This window comes from Panthera leo, chromosome B1 (genome assembly GCF_018350215.1).
Source record: "Panthera leo isolate Ple1 chromosome B1, P.leo_Ple1_pat1.1, whole genome shotgun sequence".
NCBI lineage: Eukaryota > Metazoa > Chordata > Mammalia > Carnivora > Felidae > Panthera > Panthera leo.
In genome coordinates this window covers 46,442,793-46,469,296 of record NC_056682.1, presented here as the reverse complement: position 1 = coordinate 46,469,296, position 26,504 = coordinate 46,442,793, and the positions used below count along the sequence as shown (strand labels likewise).

Genomic DNA, 26,504 nt, shown 5'->3' with positions numbered 1-26,504 from the left:
ACTTCACTGTTGTGCCTCTTTTCTCTTCTCTGCCCTATAGGAAGTGGTTTCAGATGAAAGGCATCAAGGTGGACAGCTTCTGGAAGAACCAAAGTTGCTGCATTTCAAAGGGAATACCTTTAGTCTTCAGATCTCTGTCCTTGACATCCCCCCATTCCTCTGGAGGATTAAACCCTTCACTGCATGCCAGGTACTGGCCAGATGGGCTGCTAACAGAAATGGCTCTGCTTTAACCCACAAGCATGTCACAAACCCTGGCGAGGGTACTCCTAACTAACCTCCTCCTTTAAAAGTATGGGTTTAACCTCAAAACTGTCACAGAAATGCAGCAGTTTGGACTACACACAGGGAATTAATCATATTGTCATAAGTTCACGGGTTTCTAACGGGGGACGGGGGAGGTACATGATGCCACGTAATGGAAATTTTCTCCCACTTAAGGGAGGTTGGTTTATGAAAACCAGTTCATTACGAGACATTGTTTTCATCCTGGTCAGCAGTGAACGATATGGAGGTCGATGCTTTTAAGGGTGACAGTTTTGAGATGTAGGGAGCCCGGGCTGGCCAGGTAGGAACAAGAGATTTTGTCCTGAATATATGAAGTGCTTGCTGTCATGTATTTTGGGCAAGGTGGGAAGAAGAAATTACGAACTGAGAGGCTAAGAAAGAATGCCTCTTAGAATCCCTTTACAAACATATAAAGATATTTCTATATTATTGTTCACATATGTCCGTATCAGAGAATTTTTAAATGTTGCAAAATGGCTTAGAGTCTTCTCAGATGACTTTTAGGGAATTTGAGTAATTGCTTAGCATAGAAAGATCTCTTATCCATGTGGGACCCTGCCACCGATTTCTCTAGAAATTCCTAGTGATGGGTACCATCAGCAGCAGCAGCTGGCTGGTCGACAAGAGTTGCTTAAGCCAAAGTCATCTGTGCTTCAGGTGACAGGACATGTCCTTAGCTTTGGAAAAGCTTCTGGTGGGCTCATATTGATCTGGAATCACAGGAGGCTTTCACACATCTTTGTTGTGTCTGTCAACATAGCCTGCAGAGCCCTGGAGGGTTTTAACCTTTCCATCCATGCAGCATTCATTAAAAAAAAAAAAAAAAAAAGAAAGAAAGAAAGAAAGAAAGAAAGAAAGAAAGAAAGAAAGAAAGAAAGAAAGAAAGAAAGGAGAAACTTGCACCAGGTAAACCAGCTTGTCAGAATGGGAACGAGGCCAATCACGGAGAGAAAAACCTTGGCTGAGCCACGAGTGTTAGAAAAGAGTTGAACCACCAACATTCTCGCCTTCGAAAATTCACTGTTTTCAAATTGGACAAGGTTGTATTTTCCTGTTTACTTCACAGGCTTCTCGTTACCTGGGGGATTGCCCCTCTGTGTACTCTTTCGGGACATTCAGGGCAATTAGAGCATCTCTTGTGGCTCCAAACAACTTTTTTTGGGCACGTTCCCTACGGCAATAGGTTTTCTGTGAATAAATGTATTGTTTATGATGTTCTGAGACCTAGGTGTTTTCTGTATCTGGGAAAGCAGTATTCAAAGTTCCAGTCCAAATTGAACTTTAGGGCACTGTTACAAATCCTGATAGTCCTGTAAACTCCTCTGTACTAATCTTTGTAGGCTTAAAGGCAGCATTCCACTGGATCTAATGCAAGTGGCTCAGTCCAAAGTAACTATCAAGTTTAATGTTTAGAGATAAAAAAATCAGATGAAAGAACCATCATCTTGCACGAGCACTTAAACAATAATTCCAACACCAGGGATGCCACGGGGAGCCCAGGGCAGGAAAGGCATGGGGGTGCTAAGAGCCTGTGGACCTCAGAGGATACAACAGGGCCAGCCAAAGCCAAAGGGCATTGGCTCACAAGGAAACCCAACACGCTTTATTGCCAGGATGGGTTGGATTGCCCGGACGTTGGGAACTTGGATAAATATTTGCCTTCTGTAATTGACCATAATTTGCAAGAGTCTTGGAAGGCTGAGAAATAATTTAATTTTCTCTGCACCAGGAGGTTTGCCACTGAGTTTTCATTTCCACTCCATTTTACTTACCCACAAATGGCTTTCTGCTCCATTCCTTTTTTTTCTCCCCCCTCACCACCTCAGCCTCCAGTTTTCTTGCCCCTGCCATCATCACTGAAATCCCCTTGCTTATGTGAATACATATTGTGCTGGTCTTAACGGCCATGCTGTGTTTGCTCCAGGCATCAGATGCCAGCACTTTGGGGAGGGTGTGTGTTCATCCTGCTTGAACCTCATGTAGAACATGATGTGTACTGACAAACTTGGCATGGATGATAGAGAATGGCTTTTCATTAGGGCTTAGTGGATGGGAACTAACCAAGAGCTATTACGGAGGCAGAAAATCTCACTCTTCCTGACATCACTTATAGGTTTCTCCTTCAACTGGTAAATCTCCCTATCATCTTCTGCCATCTTCCAACTCAGCACGCAGAAGACCACTGGGCTTCCTCTCCCCCTTTCTCTAACTTCAAGCCAGGAATCTGAGAAGCGACATATTCCAATTGGTACCCAACGCCTACTCTCATAAGAAACCTTACTTTCTTCTTCTCAGAAAGGTAGAGTTTACCAAGAATTTTCAGGCCTGGGAGATATGCACTGCCTAGAATATTTGCCCTATCGGACATCAATCAACTGCATGAGAAATGTTTTTAGAACAGTGTGAATTGAGGTTGGATCCAGAGCTGTGTGAGGAGACCCTGTGAATAGGCAGACCAACTAGCTTTGAAATCTTGTTGGGTTAGACTCTGGAGGATTACAGTTAACGAAATACTGTACTACAACCCTTATTGCCCATGGGGCCAGCTGTGCTGGGTGGGCTCCAGGAAGGCTACATGAGTTCTTAGGAGAGCTGGTTACAGCAGCACCCGTTGACTTTGATCCAAAGGAAAGATTCTAGTCTTCCCCCTGCAAAAATACCAGTATCCCTTCTCTTCTTCTCAGGTTTTTAAGACTTGATCCCAGTGAGAGATATGCTATTGTCCCCTCCACAGATTTAGCAGACCTTGTCTAGGAGGTCAATAACTCTGCTCTCAATCGGTTAGCAGGACCTAGGTGCTACTTAATCACACATTCCGCTATTTCTTGCTGACTGTAGGGTACAGAAGCTGCAATAAACAGTATACAATATTATTTTTTTTAATCCTACAAAACACAAAGTCAGGCTTTCACCTCCCTAGGATAAAAGCAGCTGTCTCTTCAGCATGCTTTGTGTCTTGGGCAACCCAGTGTCTGTCTCCTGCTAGGATGTGATTTACATTCTCTCCATCTGCTAGGAACCTAATTATAATGGGAATCAAAATGAAAACATTTCCGGAATTCTTTAAACACCCATAACTTTGCTACACTTGGTCCTCCCATATTACTTGCGACAGCATTCCTCTTAGCTCAGTGAGCATCTTGATAGTTTTTTTTTTTTTTTAATAAATAAATAAAAGCAAAGATGATTGCCCTGAAAACACACTAATTTCAGTACTTCTAATTCCATTACCTTGAAATGTTCTGTCGAGCACTATCGGCAGTGGCTACTCGAGCCAACAATTAAAAAAATATATATTATTTTTGATACAGTCTTAAAATCAGGTTTTTAAAATGTTTTCACTGTGTGCAGTGGAACGTAAAGAGAAAAGAGAGGATTTTGTGTGTGTGCTGATTCTCATGTCTCTCTGCGAGGAAAGATGATCTCTACAAGTGGGCATTATTGTATTACCTTTCTTGCAATGTTTACTGGAGAAAATATAAGAAATGTAGCAAATGATACCAGAGAGGACACTTTTCAGTAATAAATGGTCAGTGCCGTTGTTGTTGTTTAGGAAGGTAAGCATTATCAAGTGTTCAAATCCACTGCAGAAAATGCAGGGGTAGGGGGGAGGCAGTTTAAGAGCAGGACCTTGAATTCAGCTCTGTCTGGCCCTGAAGCCCAACAACTTTTACTATGCTGTAACTACTCAAATTTCAGTTAAAAAACCAAAAACCTTCTTAGTGTTCTTAATTAGGCAAAAGCACCTATTAACCACTGAGCCCCGTGTTATAGTTACTTTCATGAAAGGGGACGGTGCAAAGTAACTCTATAAAAAGTGTACTGGTTTGAAGCAGAGTCCATCTGAGGGCTATTAAAATGAAATGGGACCGTAGATAATGGACGCCCTTGAGACTATTTAATATGGCGGGCATCAGGGGGCCATACAGGGCCCCCATGCAAAGGATTCTTGTAATGAAAGCAGAATTCCCAGGCGATCTGGTAACGCTAGTGTCCCCCACTCGTAATTAGAGGTAAAAAAGATACTGCAATGCTATTTCCTGAAGAACGCCAATCCGCTGCTTCCTGTTTCCCTCTACGGTCAAGCCCTAACCCCCTCATTAGCTCAGTATGGTAGAGACTGAAGGCAGGAGACTGGGGAGTGGGTCACTACAGTTAGCTCTAATGAGGAGAGATGAGGATCCTTAATGGGGATAGGAAAATTGGAGAAGGACAATGACAGTGAACGGTGATAGTCAGTTTTGAAGATAGTAAAGGCCAAATAAAATGATTTGTAGTGACGAAGAGTATAATGTCGGTGATGGATAATAATGAGATAAATTCCAGACACGTAGCTCTTGCGAGTTCTCCACAGAGAGGTGGCAGTGGGCATCTGTGAGCACACAGGACCATGAAGAGTTCAGGAAGCAGACACAGAAGTGTGGGAGGCTGAGATACGAAGTAAGGGTTGCCCACAGTTTACAAAATGGAAGAAGCCTTAGGAGGAGAAGCATGAAAAGAGTTGGGTTGGACAAGAAGAAGAAATGGTAGAACTTGTAAACACATATCATTATTTCTTTTATCTGGTGTGGGATTTGGTGCAGGTGAAAAGTCACTTTCACATGTTGTTGGGAAAATGACTTCCTCCAAAGATTGCCGGGGGGCCTCCCCAACTGGACCTTCTCTCAGTCCTTGTCTCTGCTTCTTGAGACAAAACCCCACTGCCTCTCCCTTGACTCAGGATGAAGAACAAAGGAAACAAAGCCACAAAGCCCTTATGCTTCTTGCCGGGATGTGTGGTAGGGGTTAGTGCGCGACTTTCTTCTCTCAGACTGCCCCAAGCGAGCGCTCTGCTCTTCGAGTGGGCAAAAATCAAAACCTGCCCCTCCTTGCTGGTTCCCCCAGGGAGCATCCCAAATCCAGATCCGTGAGACTTCCAGCAGAGAAAATTAGGAACCAGTGTGCACATCAGAGCTCACAAAAAACGAAGTGACTCCCAGTTCCTCAAAGTGAGCAAATTGAATTTTAATTATGGCCCCTGGTCTTATAATCCGTGATGGCTTCATCACCAGTCACACTAAAGAGTATCAAACGTCCAAACTTGAGACATCTTTTGCCACCCGTCAGTGTCAATATTGGAAGAAATTATATTAATAGCAGCAGGTAAAAAGCACATTCATGAGATGAGAAAAAGAAAAAAGATGGAGATGAACGTTATCAGAGGCTGGGCCCCTGTACTCATTGCCAAGAATCTCAGCTTGATTTGAGTAGGAAGGAGAGACCTTTTAGATGAAAGAATATCAACGACTGACCTCTGCTTCGCATTATTGTAAAGCCACGTGCCTGAGCAGCACTGGCTAGCACTGGCAAGTAAGGGGTCGGGGGGAAAGGGTGGTGTATGTAGATTTTATTATGTTCCCCCTCATTTAGTAAAAATTGCTTTTGCCACACTCAATTATCTGTAGGTCCCATGACAGTAGAGAATGAACCTCGTTTCTTACCGTTTATCTTCTACAACGTCTGGTCATTAGCGGGCACTATACACATAATTGTTGGCAGTTGAATTGTGTGAATGAGGAGTTGGCAAACAAGATTGCTGTGGGCAGCCCAGTGTGTTTGTGTCTCTCTCTGGGATGTGTGTCTGTGTGTATGTGATTGGCATTGGGTGAAATTCTTTTGCTGGTTACATTAGCAGTATTGTGGCCTGTTTATACAGTTGTATGAGTTTGTGGTGTTGGGGTAAGTTCTGATTGGTGTGTTCTTTAGAATAATGTTCATTAAGGTGAAAAGCTATCATCCTACTCCACGCTTAGGGAGAAGGACGGACCACTGGAGTCTTCTAAAGAATGTTTTTTTTTCTTTTTTTTTTTTTTTAGTGGAAAAACATGAGGATTAATTTTTGATAGTATTCTCATTGTGTGTGTCACCAAATGAAATCTGAGTGCTTGCGCTGTGGTTTTGGAATTCAAATGTTATCAATTGGAATTGACATTAATTACTTTTTGTGCTGCTTGGCATATGCTGGAACATTATTTCTACAACAATTCCACCAAAGTCGCTTAGGCAATTATCTCTGCTGCAATCACTGTCATCATCCTCATAATTATCGCTCTTAAGTCTTTCCTATTCGCCAGCCATCTCGGCCAGGCTCTGCTCGCCACACGCCTCTTTTTCCCCCCCTTTCCCCGCAGGAGGTACCGTTCTCCCGCGTGTGGTGCAGTAACCAACAGCCCCTGCACTGTGCCTTCTCCCTGGAGCGCTACACACCCACCACCACCCAGCTGTCCTGCAAAATCTGCATCCGGCAGCTCAAAGGCCATGAACAGATCCTCCAAGTGCAGACATCGATCCTAGAGGTGAGTCTTCGGTCTGCAGGACCACTTGACTCCATTTCTAAAGGACAGTAAGATTAATGCGCCTGTTTCAATCGTGCTACACAGGTTGTAAAAGAGCTTCCAAATGCACTCGCTCTTAATCCTCATCACCGACCAGGGCAAATAAACTTTTTCTCAGGCTCAGGAGTGAGCTGAGCTCCCCGATGGGCGAAACAACTCAACGCGTCAGAGCTTCGGCTCTGTGGAGACCCTTTTGGGGAAAGAACTGGTACAGGGCTTTTTATACACAAAACCACAAACAATCTAATCATCCACTGCGGGCTTGGACCGGAGAGTTATCATTGGCTGATGGTACGTTATGGCAGATACATACCATGAAGAAGCACAAGGTCACCACTGGGTGGTTTTTCTGCTGGTTCTCTCTAGTCTTCCAGAAATCATATTCAGGGGATTGGTTCCCTACTGCCTTACAGTTTCTCACATCCTCCAGGTTCAGGGTTCTGCAGAGCCCCATTTCCATTAAATCTAGATTCATCGATGCTATAACATACGACAGAGTCGATAGAAGTTTCTTTCTACAAAGTAAGGCAATGGAACTGCAGAGAGGGAAAGGGTATTGTCCAAGGTCGTGTCACTATTGAAGGGCAGAGTTAGAATGGGAGTCAGGGGGGCATTCACTCGGGAGTTTTTGCACAAAGACACCTGATGTCTGCCATGGCTCTGATTTACCTAAATCACTGAATGGCTTCATGGCTGTAGACTTGGGCTTCTAGAGTAGACACCAGCATTCCCTCCTGAATGGTTATTTGAGGGGAGAGGGAGAGAGTAGCTGAGAGGCAGAATGAAGGGAGACATGGAATGCTTTTCTGAGCAACTCTTAAGATAATCCCTGGCTAGTGGAGACGAGCACATTCTATTGTTCAGCAGTAGAATATGTACATATGTGTGTGTGTGTGTGTACAGACACACATATGTATAAATATATACATAATATATATTTATTCATTTGGGCTTGGCAAAAGGCGTGAATAGTTTTATATACGTACAACTCAATTTCGTAGCCTTACAAAATCATCACTTCTCTCCATTCTCATTTTAATTCATTGTTTATGCAAGATGAGTCTTGCTAATTCCCCAAATAGGTTTTCTGAAGAGTGGATGGCTTTCCAAAGGATTGCACCTCAAAATTGATAGCTGTCTTAACTGACATGTTTGTACAGTATTTGCATTCATTATTGCCAATTAGCATTATGTGCTAAAGCAGTTTTGATAGGAAAGGTAGATCCAGAAAGGTAGGGTAGGATATTTTTAGAATCTCTTTCTTGAACAGTCATGGCATCTTGAACATAATACATTTCAAAGTAAAATGAAAAATTTTAGGAAAGTTTTAACATAAACACAAAAGGAAAGCCCAAGCAGATTTTCCTTCTCGTATTCAGAAGCAAGTGTGAAAAGACAGGACATGAAGATGCCTCTGATGCAAATTGCCCTAAACGTCTATTCACAGGTCAATGAAACAATTCCACTTTTAAGGGGCTTTTATTCTTTAAGGCACTCACGATATTGCAGACCAACTTCTGCTATTACAGGAAATCTTTATGTAAAAGGAATGTGATAGGCTCCATACATCATGGTACCTCTGCTCCTTGCTTAAACAAATTTTTGGAGTGCAAAGTGCATGGAAGGAAAGTGAGCTAATAAACACAATCATGCCCTTTACTCTCCATCTCCTTGTCTAATGCTTCGCGAGCTTACAATCACTTTGCAATGCCTTGAAAAAGACGACATCACAGTATCTCTTGATAATAAGAGGCCAGCCTCAGAAAAATACTTAGTCACCGTTGGGCTACCACCATCCATTGTGTATATGCCTTTTAGAAGATTTATTACCCTTTTGGTCCTGGAAGGATCACATTATTAATCACTTCAGGTGTTACTGCTTGCATTTGGCCCAGCACATCCCCATCTCTTTGTAATAAACCATAGTTCTTAGGCAAATCTGTTATTTTCTGTGTCAGAAGAAAATTAAGAACTTTTGAAAGCCTCTGTATTTCAGGTACCATTTCATGTGCTTTCACATATAACCACCCTAACTCTGTGTGGATTAAATACCATACTATCACAATTTGACATGATGTAACATTCTCAGAGAGGTCAACCTTCTTGTCCAAGATGATAAAATGAATAATGGGGAGCCAGAGTTCCCAACGGAGATACCGGCCTTCAAGGTCAAAGCCTGGATTTCCATACTAGACTACTTCAGGATCTCAGTCAAGGAAGTCTAATTTAGCAGTCCTGAGTGTGGGCCTTGTCCATAATGTAAGCCTTTGTTTTAGTGGCCTTAGGCACTAGTGACAAAAATGACACCATTAAAATTTTATCTCTAAGTATGCAAGTAGGTGAAAATTGGGAGGTTCTTTCCTCAAGACTGTAGAAGGATGGCATGGGATGGAATAAGTGATCATTTGATAAGTCTTCAAGAACAGAATAGATTTCTCACATGGCAGTCCTCCTGCAAAGAAGGGTCTTGAGCGAACGATCACTCATGATCCTTCCAACCCTAGAATTGTTTCACTCTTGGCAGAAGCATACGTCTGGTAATAGATCCAGTTGAATACAAAGCATCCCCTTCTCCCTAAAAATGTCTTGGATTTTTGTGACAGATGATCCCAGAAAAAAAGAAGATACATAAAGTGCTACAAAATCGGGATTACCTACGGTGGAGACAAGATACATTCTAGACATGACCCTCTATCGATCGGGGAAGTGGGAATAATAGATCAAGTGTGAAAGTGCATATTTTATAACCTCTAGGCCAAGGGTGCTTTTAATAAGCTAGTGATTAGGTGCTTTTAAGAAACTAGTAACTAGGGTTTTGTTGATTAAAAATATCAATATTAACAATAATAAATAAATAAATATTTTGAAGCTTTCAGTAGATACCTGAATTTTTTTTTTTTAATTATCTGCCCTTCATCCCCCAAAACAAATCCCTGCATGTTTAAGCACAGGGCCCTCAGCTCCTTCCTAACTTTAATGGATGTCCTAGTGTCTGTTTCATGGGTTTAACAATGGAGGTAATTTAACAGGAGAGGTAAAAGAGATACATATACACGTGTATCATTATCTGTAAAATATTTATTTTAAATATCTAAATCAGCGCAATGATTATCCTCTTTGAAGGCCTGTGGTTCTTAGTGTTCAGCCTCATATCTATCATATTCTTCCATGCCTCTCATGTAAATGGCTTTCCACATGAATATAATCATTCATGCCATTCTCAGACTTAAAAATTATTTCAGTGATCAAGAAAATGTATTTTTTTTTCTGTTCTTTAGAGTGCCCATTATTGGGTCAATCTGTAGAAGCAGGTTGATTTTCTTTAAATGTAACCTCACTGAATTACCTAACGATGATCACCAACTGATTAGTCTGTAAAAGCAACAGTATCACCGATCTAAAAATTGGAGACTGAAGCAAAATAATTTTACTAAACGTGAAGAGAAGGAAGGAATCGCTAAATAATTTACTACATCCTTCCTTATTGATGTAATAATATTGAAGAATACCGTTTTGGGGAGAGAAAGAACTTATATGGGAACTTACAATTTTCCCTTCAAGCAATTCTCTTATCTTTCTTCCAAAAGTGGTGGAAGGTTGGGGGATGATTTTTCTGTTACAAAATAGACATAATACTTGGAATTTCTCGTTGATTTACAACTCCCCAGCTAGCCAAGTAGCAGCCGCTTATCTCAGATGTGCAGAGCATGGAAATCTGCTGTTCCTTTGCATATTTAATTTAAACAATCAGAAAATGTGATGTATCTACAGGATTCTTATTACGTGGCCCAGATGTCTTTGAGAACGCACCGTAAATGTTACATAAAGTGTCATCCTTGTGCATGGCAAATATTGAAATTTGGAAACTTTACAGAGAAAGGGGGGGCCCACTTATTAAAGTGTAGGAAAGAGAAAAAATCCTGAAGAGTCAGTCTTCTGTAACATTTTTTCACTTTGAAGTCATAACCACCTCTGTCCTGAAGACTATGTATCAGGGTGGCCTTTCCCCTGCCAACAGTAACGTCAGAGCTTGGTCAGCTTGATCAACTCAATGAGGCCATAAAAGCTCCCCAAAGCCCATTCTATTGCAGTTCTTTGTCATGGACACATACAGTGTTTTCAGTTTTCATTGGCAAGCCACATTTTCACATGTTAACACTGTTTGGTGCCCTTTCCCAGTGACAGCTACCATGTTATCTTGCATAGAATCCCTTTTTTTTCCTCTCTAGTTTCTACCATCGTTTTTAAGGACATCGGCCTGCCTTCAGTCAGGAAATTTAAGGAAACTATTTTTACTTGATTTACATTTTTAAAGGCTAAAAGAAATTTTACAAACCATGATTCAAAATGATGTTCCTCATAACCTCTTTTGTTCAGTAAGAAGCCTGAGTTGGTTCATTTTATAACCGTCCAACATATCAGAAAAGAATCACTCATTTTGCCTAAAATAACGAGTTACCCACTCAATTTCTTTTCAATCAGTGACTACTCATCCTTCAAGGCCAACCCAAATGTCTCCTCCAGGAAGCTGTCAGGAATGAGGTACACACTTTCTTGCCGGCTGTTGGACTGGGGTCACTCTCAGCTTCTAGGGGGTGCCCTCAGGTCCTAGCCCCATGTCCCACTCTATAGGCATTTCACAGCCTGGCTATTTGCTTTCCTCCAGGCCAGCAGAAGAGATGCCTCCAGATAAGAGCTGCTTCTTCTCTCTTCTAAGGGCCACCTGATTAGGTCAAGCCCACCCAGAAAAAAATACCTCTTGCTCAGGACGTAGTCAACTGATTAGAGACCTTAATTACATCTGTAGAATCCCTTGTGTCTTGTAACACATCATAATCACAGGCGTGATTCAGTTAGATACTTTTCAGGTTTTAAAATTCTGTTGGTTCATATAAATTTATCAGCAGCTATTGCAATCTCCTGGATGTCTGCATGGTCTCATGTTGGATACGATTGCTGGTATGTATGGAAATAACCAATCCTCATCAGAGAGCTCTAAATCAGAAGCGGGTTGGGCAGACAGCAGGCAGAAGCTTTCCAGCCGGCACCAGTCCTCAGGCTAGTCTAGACCTCATCACTGACCACGTATTACCAAAGCAATGTCATGCTGAAACAAGACCAAAATATTTACTATGGAATCACACACTTCTCGACTCAGACGGGGCAACACAAACTTTGAGATGATCAATATACAATCAGTTCCCCTTTGTAGCTTTCGTGACAGGTACCTGCCCAGCTAGCTCCTTTGATTAGCCCGTTCATCTTAAGTCAGCTCTGTCAAAGAGTCATTCCTTACATTGAACTAAAATCTGTCACTTCGGGGCTTCTTCCTACTGATTCTAGATATATCTCTGAGAGACAAAGGAAAAAAAGAAAAGAAAAAAGGTTTAATTCTGCTGTCACCTGACATCTCTTTGGATGTAGAAGGCTGATGATTATGACTCCCCTGATTGGAAGCCACATTGTAAATCTCCAGTACGTGATTCACCAGACTACTAGAGAAGTTATTTACAGTTTTAGAAGAAAGGGGAACATGTCAGTGTATTTTATAGAGCCCATCACTATAGGCAAGTGTTTTGTGCATGGTGTTAATAGATTTTCATAAAAAAAATAACGGTGTCAATCAGTCATGCTTCCCTTCAGACCTGACCATGCTTTCTTTGTTTGTAGAGTGAAAGAGAAACCATCACTTTCTTTGCACAAGAGGACAGCACTTTCCCTGCACAGACTGGCCCCAAAGCCTTCAAAATTCCCTACTCCATCAGACAGCGGATTTGTGCTACGTTCGATACCCCTAATGCCAAAGGCAAGGACTGGCAGATGTTAGCACAGAAAAACAGCATCAACAGGTAATTGGGGGCAACTTCTGAAAGAGGATGTCACTGAGAGTTTTGAAAAACAAAGTGGATTGGGTGTATCCATGCGGTTTCCAGGCCCTGATATCTTTGTAGATTCCTCTGGTCGTATTTCATGTGAGGCCTGCCTTCGTATGTGGGGAAAGAACAAGAACAGGAGACTGTGTGGCATTTCCTTCCACCCACTCTGCCTTGAGGGACACAATAGAAAAGTCTTAACTTTGGTCCTGGTCCCGTCTTTAGGTTGGCTAACTGGGCCACCCACATGGGGTACAGACTCTGTCTTCTTGGTGCTTGTGGGAGATCCCAGCACAGTCTTGAACCAGTGGTCTAGAAACAAAGAAGAAAGCTTCTCACACCTCCCATCATCAGGTCACCTTAAGTGTTACGTAACCCTTAACGGGGACATGTCAGCCTGAAAAGCGGGTGCCTCAGTATTAAACGTTTGAGGATGATAGCTCCCAGATCGGAAGGCAGAGGACTTAAAACAAGCAGGTGGCCCAGGCACGTGAATGTGGCCTGCTGCTTCACCAGACCCTCGACTCTGTGCTAACCTTGTGGGTGAGAGCAGAGCAGCAGAGAGTAGGGCTTTATTAGTTGCGATGAGAAGGAGCAAGAGTGATGCCATTTCTACGAGCACTGACAGGCGGGCAGCTTTGGCTCGGCTTGAAAGATAATCAATAGGGAGAGGGCAATACCTCTCTCTCTCCCCCATCACTCCTCTCTCCCCCCACCGCCCCTCCAGCCCCAGAATGAATAGAAAACAGACCAAGTTTTGCCAGAACCATTTTCTTTGTCTTTTTCTCTGGTACTTTTTTTTTTTTTCTTTTGAGACAAAGCCTTCCTTTCTTACTCTTTGGCTTGCTCTGTCATTTCCATGGTTTGTTCTTTATTTTCACAGCCATCCTACCTGACTTTCTTCTCTGAAAGGGAGGTAGGTGTTTGCCAAGAAATGATAGAGTGCCACTCCCCAGTTTAAAAGGGATCCAGAATCCAAGAACGGAGGACCCAACTAGAAAGCAGTCAGGCTGAGAGAGGAAAATCAAGAGAGGAGGCATTGCTGCTAAAAGAAAACAGAATTTGCAGTGACAGGCAAGCCCAGAAAGAATAGATACATTCTTGAAAGGCATATATTGAAAATGAAAGAATACAGAAACGTATGAATGTACAGGGAAGAAAAAAATTAGGTTGAATATTTCCCAGCAATTTTGACAAAGGAGGAGATGTCGCGCTTATAACCCATGCACACCATGACTATGTCAAGCTCACTTTCTGATCAACACAGGGGCAAGAATGAAAAACCAGCCCAGAGAACAGAATTTGGTTCACAAAGAAAAAAAAGGGGGGACGTGGGCCTTGGACCCACAGGGTATCCCTGGTTCTATAACCTGTACCAATCTGCCAAAGCACACCGCTTACCAGCCCTGTTCCTTTTTCTACAAATGCAGATCATACAGTTTGAACTATATCAATTCCCTAATCCATTCTGAACATAAGAGTTGATGATTTTTACTTTCTTAATTTTGATACATATAATTTTAAAGTTTGTTTTTTTTTTATATTGAGAAAAGGAGAGAGAGCACGAAGGGGGGAGAGGCAGAGAGAGAGGGAGACAGAGAATCCCAAGCAGGCTCCGTGCTGTCAGCACAGAGCCCGATGCAGGGCTCGAACTCATGAACCATGAGATCACTAGCTGAGCTGAAATCAAGAGTCGGATGCTTAACCGACTGATCCACCCAGGCACCCTGAGAATTGATGACTTTTAATTCACCATTCACATGAAAATAATTGCCACAAAATATCTATGATGCTGTCATTCGTTTGCTGAATATGCACATGTTCCATTTCATGTTATTCTCCACTTATAGGATACCTACGAGAGGTACAGGGAGTGCCCCAAAGTCATCAGTCTGGGCCCTTCCACAGTAGGGAAAATGCATTTCAAAATGGGAGACTGAGGTAAACAACCTTTTGTGTCTGGGCTCTAATGAGCAGGAAGTGGCCGCACAGGGGCACACTGTCCCTCCAGTGTCCAGCATCATCCAATGTGAACGCTTGGTGTGCCTGTTTCCTTGCTTTGGGTTTGCCCTAAGAGCCCTTCTCCAGGAAAGCCTAAATTTCCTTGACATAGGGGTGCCTGGGTGGCTCAGTCAGTTGGGCGTCCGACTTCAGCTCAGGTCATGATCTCGCGGTCGGTGAGTTCGAGCCCCGCGTCGGGCTCCATGCTGACTGCTCGGAGCCTGGAGCCTGTTTCGGATTCTGTGTCTCCCTCTCTCTGACCCTCCCCCGCTCACACTCTGTCTCGCTCTCTCTCTCAAAAATAAATAAACATTAAAAAAAATAAATTTCCTTGACATAAGGAATACAAATAACCTACTTTATGGAAAGTTTCTAACACGGTGACCAGAAAAGGTTGGTTTTCAATCAGTGTCACTTTTTGCAGTTTTCACTAATAGCAAATTAGGATGGCATGGGTCGATACAATTTACTGTCTTTACATCTTCTTTGGTGAATATATTCAACTTCAGTGAATGGCATGTCTTGCCTACCTCTTTACCCTCAAGCTTAACCTTCCAAAAGTAGTCTAACTATGGAACGAGAATGGTTTAAATTGAGAATCAGCAAAATTGTATTCTGTTAAAAAACCAGAGAACAAATAGTTTAGGCCATATAGGGTCTGTTGTAATTACTCAGCACCATTTGGCTCTGCTTCTGCAGTGAGAATCAGCCAGAGAAAATACGTGCATCACAGCTAGGCCGACTTGTCTAACGAACTTCATTTATAAAAACAGGCAACCTAACGGAGTTTGCTCACCTCTTATTTAAGTAAATCTGCTCTCATTTAGTAAAACTTCTACAGGATCCTGTCGCTTCAGTCAGAGTGACACCTGGAGATGAGGCTTCTCAGCTCCGTCAGCTCAGCAACCAAGTTTGAGGGGAGCGTGAGGGGGCAGACACAGCATAGAATCTTCTTCTGCAGACTGGTTGGTTCCAGCAGAAAGGCCACCAACATATTCACAGAAGCAGAATAAAGAAAAGACTACTGAAAATCACCTTGTACCATGTTATTAGCTCATTCTCACTTTGCAGAAATTGTCAAGTTCCTTTTAGGTTTTCATTATTATACCAAAAAATATATCTTCTCCTACATGGGAAGAAATCTACGTGACAGAGAGGAACGGGATTTTCAGATGTCATTTGTCACAACTTCCTGCTGCATAATCCCAAGTCACTGGCCTCTCTTAGGGTTGCAAACAATATAGCGTGGAACTGATCATTAATGTGTGTTAAAACACAAAAATCTGACATTGTCAATATGTGCCAGTATTACTGAGAGCTGTCCCATAGCACACAGACTTTCTGTTCAAGAATTCACCGTCCTTGATCTTGTGACAGCACTTTTTACCTGACTCTCCCCCTCCTTTCAACTTCCAGAAGTATCGAAAAGCTAGCAAAGCAGTTGCCCTCAAATCATGAAAGAAAAGTTTTCAAAGGGAGGGGAGGGAGACATTCGCTTTTATTTTATTGCCAGTGAAAATGCTCTTGTACCCTCCTTTTCCTAAAATGCAAATGTCACTGATGATAATCTGCCTTTTTGCCAAACAAGTTTCTACTTTGATCTGAATGGGGGGTGGGGGGGCAGACTGGGAATATAAAGCGAAAGGCTTAGCAATCGCCGAGAATGGGAGAAATGTCAGTAGTGTGTGCTATGAGGCAGCAACACAGGTGGCCTTGCGACTTGCCTGGCATACGGATCACGCTAAATAAGCCACACCGCCGAGCAAAGAATGTCAGAGATAAAAGTTGCAATTACAGATTCTGTGAGCAAACTTTGACGATTACTCAGGGTCCATACTCGCTGCATTTCAAAGCTGAGGTGGCACATTTGTTCTCTACGTTCAGCTGCAGTAACCCTGTGCTTCAGGGCTCTTGGCCCCCTGGGATTGCTAGGTGGGTAGCGCGGCGAAATGGAGAATTGGTCACAGGAAAGGAAGTAGACGGTGGGCAGAATCGCTGAACAGATGCCGAACAGATTAGGAACGGAAACTAGCTGCTTCAGCCAGAAGTATCCTCCTGTGTCTAAACTTCAGTAGCACTTTGTATTGTCACAACGCTTTTTAAAAATTTTTTTAAAAATATTAGACAGTGAGCAAGAGCATACACGAGTGGGGGAGGGGCAGAGAGAGAGGGAGAGGGAGACAGAGAATCCGAAGCAGGCTCTGCGTGGGGCTCAAACCCACGAACCATGACATCATGACCTGAACCAAAATCAGATGCTCAACCGACTGAGCCACCCAGATACCCCTGTAACGACACTTTTTTTTTTTTTTTTTTTTTTTTATAAGTTACAGTTAAACCCACCAAGACCATACTGTCTACTTAGGGGAAACTCAGTAATCCTTCCTTGAATGAAGGACATGAACTTCTTCATCGGATACTAACTATACTTGACCTCAAAAACTTCCTTCCTAATGAACAGACTTGACAGGAATAAGAATGGGTCTCAAAGGAAGACAGTTTGCACGGCTGATGTGAGGGAGGATTCCTGTCTTTTCCCTCAGCTCTGCCGCAGTAGCTGAAATTCTACCATTAGATCATTCGTCTTTAAGGCCTCATGATTTTCATATTCCAGAAACTCTTGTGAAAACATAGCCAGCTTGACCATGTTGCTATGGGAACAGATGCTGGATAAAGTGCAGGAGACACGAGAGTGTGAGTGGAGGGGAGGCAGGCGAGATGGAAGAAAGGGTGCCAAGATGGAGAGAAGCACATAATTACACCTTATTAACGGTTTTTCATAGTAGTACACAGCTGAATCTTGAACAACACAGTTGAACCCTTGAACTGCGCAGGCCTGCTTATATAGGATTTTTTTCAGTAAATACAGTCTAGCGCTATGAATGTATTTTCTCTTCCTTAGGATTTTCTTAATAACGTTTTCTTTTCTCTAGCTGACTTCATTATAAGAATAATCTAATGAACGTTAACATTCAAAGTATGTGTTAACTCACTGTTTATATGTTATCAGTAAGGCTTCTCGTCTACCATAGGCTATTGGTAGTTGAGTTTTAGGGGAGTCAAAAGTTACACTGGATTTTCGACTGGGGGGGGGGGCGACCAACTCCCCACATTTCTCAAGGGTCAACTAAAACATATTTCTCATGCAGAGGTTAGAATAGTTCATCTGGAATGTTAACGTTCATGGGTGATGGTGTAGCAATTGTGAGCAAATGAAATTCCTCAAACCTCATGGCTGATAAGCAGTGCTGTATAACTAGTTTTTCCACCAGGACATCTAATGAGAAACAGAATCTTCTCATATTGAGGTCATCTCCTTTTATTCCTCTGTCCACTCGTTTAATTGGACGCACAGGAACAGTGAAATGGCCAGAGGGCAGTGAAAAAGGACAGACGAAGGTCGCAAAGCAGCTTCCTAATCTATCTTGAAATAACTGTCGAGAATTCACTACAAGTAGAACGGTCACAGTGCCAGCTGCCACTTGGGGTGAGGGGAGAAGAGAACAAAATCCATATGGGATGCCTGCTTCACAGGCAGGCCACTGAGGATGGCCACGCAGTGACCACTGAGACTAGATGTTCTCATTCCTGTGGTTTGGGATTTACCTTGATGAAACCAAACTCAGCTTTCTTGGTTCTGCAGGCTAGAGGCCAGCAAACACATCGTGACCTTCGAGTAATAAAAATGGATGTGAGGGGCGCCTGGGTGGCTCAGTCGGTTAAGTACCCACCTCTTGAGACCCACTCAGGTTATGGTCTCACGGTCATGAGATCGAGCCCAGCATCAGGTTCTGCACTGAGCATGGAGCCTGAGATTCTCTGTGTCCCTCTGCCCCTCCCTTGTGTGCATGCTCTCTCTCTCAAAAAAAAATTTAAAAATAATGAAAATAAATGGATGTGAGGCTGTCATTTCCAAAAAAATCACCTGTAGGACTCTTCCAAGGAAAGTGAATATATAGGGGGATAGCATTACACAGGTCCTTGGAGGCAAGAGATGGTGAGCCAAATCAGATTTTTCTGATTCTGGCCCAGGAGACTTCTGCAGGGTCTGAAATGTGAAGAGCCCTTACAGTGAAGCCAGAAGGACCCAACACAGCAAAGTGGTGGATGTTTGGGCTTCATTCCACGGAGGTCAATGACTCATGAAGATACCCACTAATATGAAGCTGAAGCAGACAACCTGGGACCAGTGTAGCCATGAATAAGCTGTATATGGTTTATAAGTGGCAGGTGTTCATCCTAAAGGCAATATGGAAAAGAAGCTTCTCGGGTCCCTCCCAGAGAACCAAAGCCATGCTCCCTCTAGCCCCAGGGGTTGGTGATAAGGGCATTGCATTCCTTCTTAGGCAAGTGTCGAGTTTGTGCTGGTGCCCTGAAGGAATAGGCTCTCCTCCTTTATGCTAATAGAGTTTTCAGAAAAGATGACCATGCCAAGGCCCCTTTATAGCCTCAATAATCCAGTTCATAAGAGCGGTCTCAAACAGCACTGAAAAAGCTTGGCAGCATCAGTATGCCTGAAGATGATGTTTTCATCATTTGAGAAAATTAAATTCTACAAAGAATTTTAACCCAATTCATTAGAGTATCCTTTAGGGATTAACTGTTTCTTTTCAATGATTTGTGAGGCGTCATCGAAACACATATTGAGTATTACCATAAAGAGAGAAGTGTAAATATTTCACTCTTCCCTCATCCGGCATTAGCGCAGTGGTCTTTCCTCTCGAAACAAATGGTGGTCATTCTCCTTCACCCTCAGGATGCTTAAAATGGCTCAGGGTTATCGAGTGCGGAAAATCAGTTTAAATGAGACCCATTTTTCCTTGATATATCCCAATGTAAAGAAAACTAGAAATTTGATTTGGTAGTTTTCATGGCCTTTCACTTCCAAACATGACACACTGTCATAGACAATTTCATCCTGTCAGGAATGAAACTGGAGAATCAAAACCAGGGTCTGCAACTGTCCTGATTCTCGTTGGGCAGCTCACTGGTGGCCCCGAGAGCTCCAGGTCTTTAAATGTTTGGCAAAGAAGGGAAGAAAGATCCTTGCCATTCCCCCTTCAAGAACCAGGTAACAGAACTGGCAGAAGGAAACCCCAAGAGGAATTTCAGAATTTCATCATCAGATTAATGGCCCTAAAAGAATTGATGCACCAGCCTGAGGGGCAAGACAGAGTGGAACTCAGCATGTTGGTTTGTTGGTTTTAATTGCCTGTATCCTGTCCTCGTGGGTTTCCCATGACAATTTCCCTTTTTTTTGAAGGCACAGGGGGCAATAGACAGAGGTTTCATCATGGCGTCCATCTTTTACTTATTCTTGGAAAAGGAAACACCCACCTGCTTTATCCTGAAAGCTGCTTTGCTGTTTGTTGAGTACCCACTGAGGCTGAAGTTTGGGGATGAGAGCTCGATAGATGAGACAAATGCTTGTGTGGTGCCCAATTACTGCCGTTCAGTGTGAATGGCTTTGCTATTTGAATTGAAGAACCATATGGAGGGTTGGTTTTGGTCACATAAGAGGCTTTCATTAAATGAGACAATTAGGATGATAGCCTGGTTATTAATATTTTTTCATTAGGACTGTGTTCCAATTCCCTCCTTGTCACTAGCAGTAGGATTCTACGCTGTTCCTGTAATGATGGCTCCCAATTTATTATAGGCAGCTTAACTTAGTTTTCACTTTTTGTACTACAAGCCCACTTGGAAAGAAGATAGATTTATTTTTAAAGGTTTTTTTTTGTTTTTTGTTTTTTTTTTTTTTTTAAGTTTATTTCTTTTGAGAGAGAGTGAGCAAGCGAGTGCGGGGCAGGGGGGAGTTGCAGGGGTGGAGAGAAAGGGAGAGAGAGAGAATCCCAAGCAGGCTCCATACCATCAGCAGAGAACCCAACGTGGGGCCCGAACCCATGAACCATGAGATCATGACCTGAGCCGAAATCAAGAGTTGGGCATTTAACCGACTGAGCCATCCAGGCACCCCGATATTTTTAAAATAGGCTTTTTAAAAGCTAAAAACCTTCAGTTGACTTAGATGTAAATGGCAAGTTTGTAGAATATAAACATATTTGGTGCCCTCTTGTTACAGGTGCATTTGCCCCCTTCTGCTTAAAAAGGTGTTGGGTGAAATCCTAAATTCTGAATGCATTTACGGCATGCACCTGGTATGAGATGTCTTCTGTGCTAAAGACATTAAGTGGCAGCAGCTCTAATGTGGTCCCCAACTATATTTCAGTAGGAAATCCATTCACAAGAAGAGCTTACAGCTTGCAGATAGGTAGATCGGCCCCATGGTAGCAGGATTCTGAGAAACTGAAAGTTTGTCATCTGCAGTTCAGAATGAAAGGGCCACACACAGACAGAAGAACACCGAGCCAGGCCAACCCCAGCATCAGTACAGTTTGCCCTTCAGTGCGTTTCCCCAGGGCTAAGATTGAGCCTCAGACCCTCACCTCCCTCTATTACTGTTATCTCTTTGCTAACTGATTGAAGATTTAGAGGTTACTATTCCCAAAGACATTTACATTTGAATGCTGCTTTCAAGTACTTTTATTTATTCTCTAAATTCATACCAAATGGATGCCTAGCCACTTTTCCTTTTCAAAAAACTAGCCCAAGTTATAATAGTATATAAAGACATTGGAGGGCAGAATTTTAGCAGGGGCCCTTAAATCTTCCCCAAAAGAAGAAAACAGAAGGCACGAGTCACTATTTCCAGAAATCCTCAAATTTAACCTAATTTCCATTATTAGTTTAACATGGTCATGAGTTTGAAGATGTGTTTTGAAAACTGGGATTCTGTGTAAAAATTCAGTTTTTGACTATATACATCAATCACTATGGGTCGGCCTGTGTCTAGCTAGTGAAATTGCTAAGATAGATTCATGCTCCCAATTCTCTCCTGGCTTCCACATAAAGCATGGGATTCTAATTGGGGATAAGGGATGGGAACAGCAAAGTCTTAGAAAGATGAAATTAATCATGGTAATAAACTAACTGCCCCCCACCAACCAGGAACTCAGGTAAATAGTAGGCATATAGGCTCAACAAAACAAAATTGAATTTCATAAGCCATTACTACTCAATGAACTTACATGGATAAACTTATCCGGCTGTATCAGCATGAGTTTTTTATAGTTTCTCTCTGCTCTTTTCGGTGGGAGTTACAACAGAAAAGATAAAGTCATTGAATCTACAAGGCTTAGGACAAATGAACTGACCTGAAGACATAGAAAGATTCTAAAGTAAATTCCTAAAATTTAGAGAGTAATCTCACCTGCATAGTATGCAGCATCTTTAGGACACCACAAAAAAAATTTTTTTTTAATTTTTTTTCAAAATTACCTCAGTCTATCAAAATTCAAAAAGGCTACCACAAAAGGTCACCCAAAGTTCAGAGCATAAAAAAGTAACAATTGGAAACATCTGAGACCAGCATAATAAACGTTCACTTCTGTAAACAGTTTTCAAAGAGAAAGTAAAAACATTGTTTTATTTTGAGGCATCCACCTAAATTCAGGGCTACCACTTTACTACTTTTGCTAAATATTCTGGTTTCAAAGACACTCACAAAATTACTTAATACCAACTGTTGCTATGAGCTCTGTTCTCTGGTATTAATATTATTCCCTGAATTGTGTGTGAATTTACCTACTGGTGTCCAAATGTACCACCATTATGAAGACAAATGGGTCACACAGACTGGGATCCGAATAATTGCAAAAGGGCAGTATGGAAAAAACCCAATAGATGCATGGTATACCAACTTTCAAAACAAAACAAACGGAAAAAAAAAAAACCAGTGCGTTTGCACATATGTAAATAGTTAAAATAACTCGCCTATCTTTGAGAAACAGCCTACTGCATTGGGACTTTAGGGTCTTTTATATACTAACTGTTCCCGGTGTAGACCGGGAAATGCCTACCCTACAAATCAGGACATGTGAGAACAAAATGGCCGGCAGGAGTCCTTCTCCAGCTCTGCCCCTCGTCCTCTAGGCAGGTAGAACACCTTCCCACTCCCACCCCCACCACAGATCCATGGAAATTTTTAATATTGTTTTAGGACAAAGATTTATCCCAACCTCCAAAACACATTCTGCATGCCTCTCCCAAAATTTCATTATTGCATTTTTATAGCCGGGTCTTCCTGGCAGGTCTTAAAATGTCAAAGGTCCCTGAACATTTACTGAGCACAAAGCTCTCAAAGTGCTTGAGGCAGGATGTGTGACTTGTGGTTTCAATGACTTTGGCATTCTGGATGCTTATTTTCAAATGCAGCACAAAACAAAAACTTCAGTCCAATCTTCTCTCAAAGAGCTACTGGAAATCTAGCTTATGGTGTAAAACATAGGACAGGGATCAGCACTATGGCCTAACGGCCAAATTTGGCCCACCACCTGCTTGCCTATAGCCCAGGAGCTAGAATGGTTTCAGGATTTTGAAATGGTCAGGAAAAATTTTTTTTAAAAATCAAAAGAAGAGGAATATTGTGTGATATGTGAAAACTGCAGGACATTCACATTTTAGGGTCTCTTGAAAAAGTTTTATTGCAACACAGCCATGCTCATTCATATGTATTGTCTGTGGCTGCTTTCACACCACCATAGTAAAGTCGGGTAGCTGCTTTAGGAACCATGTGTGGCCCCTAAAGTCAAAAAGATTTACCATCTGGTATTTACAGAAACATTGGTCAACCCCTGGTATCGAATAAAGCTTAATTTGGGGGTGATAGGATCACAAGATTCTAGTCTGTCCCACAGGACACTGGTCCATTGTTTTTCAAGGGAAACTACAAACTATAAGCCCTCAATAGAATGATAAAAAATCTGTCCTTTTGTTGTTGTTCTTGCTGTTCTTTCTCTTTTTGAAACAACATTGGAGAGAAATTTACCCATTCCGGAAACAAGTGTATGTTTGTGGTCATCAGTCTCAAAAAGGACATGGGAAGAGTTTGTCACACAAGCCCGCACAAGAGTTCACTCACACCTAGTCTCTCAGTTTGCCTTCTTCTCCGCTAGTCCTCCAGTTCATGTTCTGCCTGAATGTTGGGAGGGGTGTACCAATTTACTTCCAGACCTGGAGATATGGCAGCTTTCTCTGCAAACACTGGCCCATGACCAGGTAGAAGGGACAGTATTCAAAACAAAGTTCTTAAGAGGAACTGGGATCCCTTCAACTACCCACACAGGGTTTGGTTTGCCATTTCTATTCATGCAGAAATAACTATATTTGAAGAAGAAACCAGAGAGAATAGTTTTAAGCTGGCCTTCTCCCTTTCTCAATTAAGGATTCAGATGTAGTAGAAAGTATATATAGCACCCCGATAAAATAATGCCACGTGGCAACCAACTAGCTTTAAGCAGTCCCTTAAGATCTTTGAGTAGCCCTTTATTCACTCGGAATTACTGGATGTGTGTGTGGTGCTTGTAAATGGTAATGTGCCCTTAAAAGCTGGTCTTCTCTTCCAAGTGCTCTTAGCTACATGAGTCCACTTTGTGATTATATGCTGAATGTGGTGATAGAAAATTGTGCCATCCTCAAGACGGGCAATTCGTGGTTGACTCTCAAAAATCTGTTCAACTTATCAAAATTTCTCCAGAGGTGACATTTCTACCTGTGCTGTAAAAGTGCCTACGAAAAACTGTGACCTTTAATCTTTTGTGTTGTCTTAGTCTTCACCATAGCAAAGTCATTGTCCAAAAGGTTACCATTTGTTTTCACTGGAGATCTCTTGTCACCTGGAAAAAGCTCATAGCAATCAATTACTCAGACAATGGATATTGAGTAAACACCTGTCATCGTATTAGGATAAGGACTGTTACAGAATCAGAAGATTATCAGCTATGATCCTCTCTCTTCAGGTGTCCGTAATCATGCTGGGTAGTCAAAACTCACATGAAATATATCAGCACTTTGTTCATATGAAAATTTAAGCACAGTGACAGAATTCAGAGAAGAAATAAAGCATTTTGAGCAGAGTAGAGAAGTGAACCAGGCATTGCAGGAGTGTAAGATTTTGATAAACAGAGAGTAAAGACAGGAAGTGGGTATTCCAAATGGAGAGAATCGATTGCAAGAAGCAAAGTATTACCTAAGTCAGCATTAATGGCTCAGAGGGCAAAGGAAGATTGAATAAAAATATATATTGCCATACCTAGGTGGGGCCAGACAGAGGAAGGCATCGAAAACAAGGAGAGTAATACCTGATCATTGAAAAAATAGAATGCAGGATATATTAGAAACTTTACAGGCATAAAGATCTACAAGGATTTTGCTGTGATTCAGGCAAAAAATGCTAGAGCATCAATTACATATACATAGCATGAATGTAGAGGAAATGTGAGCTGATGTGTATGTCAAAAAGAAAGCAACAATATAAAGGGAAGAGTCAAAAATAAATGTCCCGGTGTGAGAGATTAGAAGGACATTTGTAATTACTAGGATACCTGTTATAGTTTAAAAGGGGCCCAATTCGGAGGCATGGAGAGGATACCAATTTCTGATGCATTGAGTTTGAGGAGGTGGAGAGATAGCTAATCCAGGCACTCCTCAAGGTCATTTGGAGATCTGTAACTAGCTGACATTAACCTGTAAGATTGGAGGTGACAATTTAAACACTGTCTGCTTGGAGTTGATAACTACTCCACTTAGTATATGAGCTCACCTTGGAAGGAAAGAAGAAATCAAAGATAAAACCTTGACAGTCCTCTGTTTACCAAGAGATAAAGGGGTCAGATATTTTGGAAAATAGGAATGAGTTATGTCATTGTGTAAGTTAATGGACGAACTTTTTCAAGCAGGTGGTCAAGAGGGAAACACACACGCACGCACACACTCACACACACACACACCCGTCCAGGGAGGTGAGGACCTGGGAGATAAGAAGGTCATTGGCAACATTCCACAGTTGAGCTTTCAGGTTCAGTGCCTCCAGACCTGCCATAGTGGAGCCTCCTATTCCTATTGTAGTAATATCCATTGCAATTCATTTTTAATTCCCTTATAGTGATTTTTATTTGTTCCTTTATTTCTATTTTCATTTTTTGTTATTCTTTTTGTTTCTTCAAATCTGTCTAGGAATTTATCTTATTTTGCTACACAAAGTAGTCCATCCGCTGTCATTTTGAACCTGTGGGAAGCTCGTCATCAGCACGATGGTGATCTTGACTCCCTGGCCTGTGCCCTTGAAGAGATTGGGCGGACACACACGAAACTCTCAAACATTACAGAATCCCAACTCGATGAAGCCGACTTCAACTACAGCAGGCAAAATGGACTCTAGTCCACTATCGTTCATGAGACAGTGACGGCCAGCTTCGGGACATTTGCTTTAAATGGGAAAGAGGCAGCTTTCGGCCCAGTGGCACTTGGGGAATTCAGCCTTCATTTACACTCAGTGAGAATCCCTGGTTGAAGAAACTGCATTTTATATAGGTGTAATATGTTAATAGGGAGAAGTACAAGCTCTCTTAAATATAAGAGGGCTCTACTGTCTCGTCTGAATCCACACTCGGGTTAACACTTTATGAACTTTCTCAGATTTGGAGTGGCGAGAATAAAAGTGAGGGCACAGCTAGATAAAAGGAACTGTGGAAAAAGATGAGCTACAATAAAGCTGGGAAGGCAGAGATTGAATAGTGCATGTTTTGAAACAGGTTTTTAATGATGTGCCCCAAAGGGCCAGCTGATTCTGGTACCAGATTGTCAGGGTTCTCTACCAACTGGCATCTGTGATGTCAGCAATCATTGTAACGTTGGCTTTTAGAAGTGAAACGGGGTTGCCAACCCATTTATTTGTAGGACTTCAATAACGTCGAGGAGGGCATTTAGAATTTAGAATCTGAGTACATCACACCAGCACCAGTTCCCCATTTATCCTAGCCACTTAGTGGAAACAAGACCAGAAGGTAAGATAGACCACAAACTAGTTCTTGCCATGACCACCTTCATTTTCTCCCAGAGACAAATCTAC

The 26,504-nt window shown here is 42.1% G+C and overlaps 1 protein-coding gene across 5 annotated transcripts in view; it reads left to right on the top strand.

The window, feature by feature from the left end:
* The window catches only part of UNC5D (unc-5 netrin receptor D), a 547,712-nt gene extending 521,540 nt beyond the window's left edge, over positions 1 to 26,172 (top strand). For all 5 annotated transcript variants that reach the window (XM_042934906.1, XM_042934905.1, XM_042934910.1 and 2 more), the window contains 4 exons: positions 41 to 190; positions 6,459 to 6,623; positions 12,333 to 12,511; positions 25,610 to 26,172. In XM_042934906.1, coding sequence (XP_042790840.1) covers positions 41 to 190; positions 6,459 to 6,623; positions 12,333 to 12,511; positions 25,610 to 25,814 — 699 coding nt within the window. In that variant the 3' untranslated portion in view covers positions 25,815 to 26,172. The remainder of the gene's footprint in view (positions 1 to 40; positions 191 to 6,458; positions 6,624 to 12,332; positions 12,512 to 25,609) is intronic.
* The last annotated feature ends 332 nt before the right edge of the window (positions 26,173 to 26,504 follow it).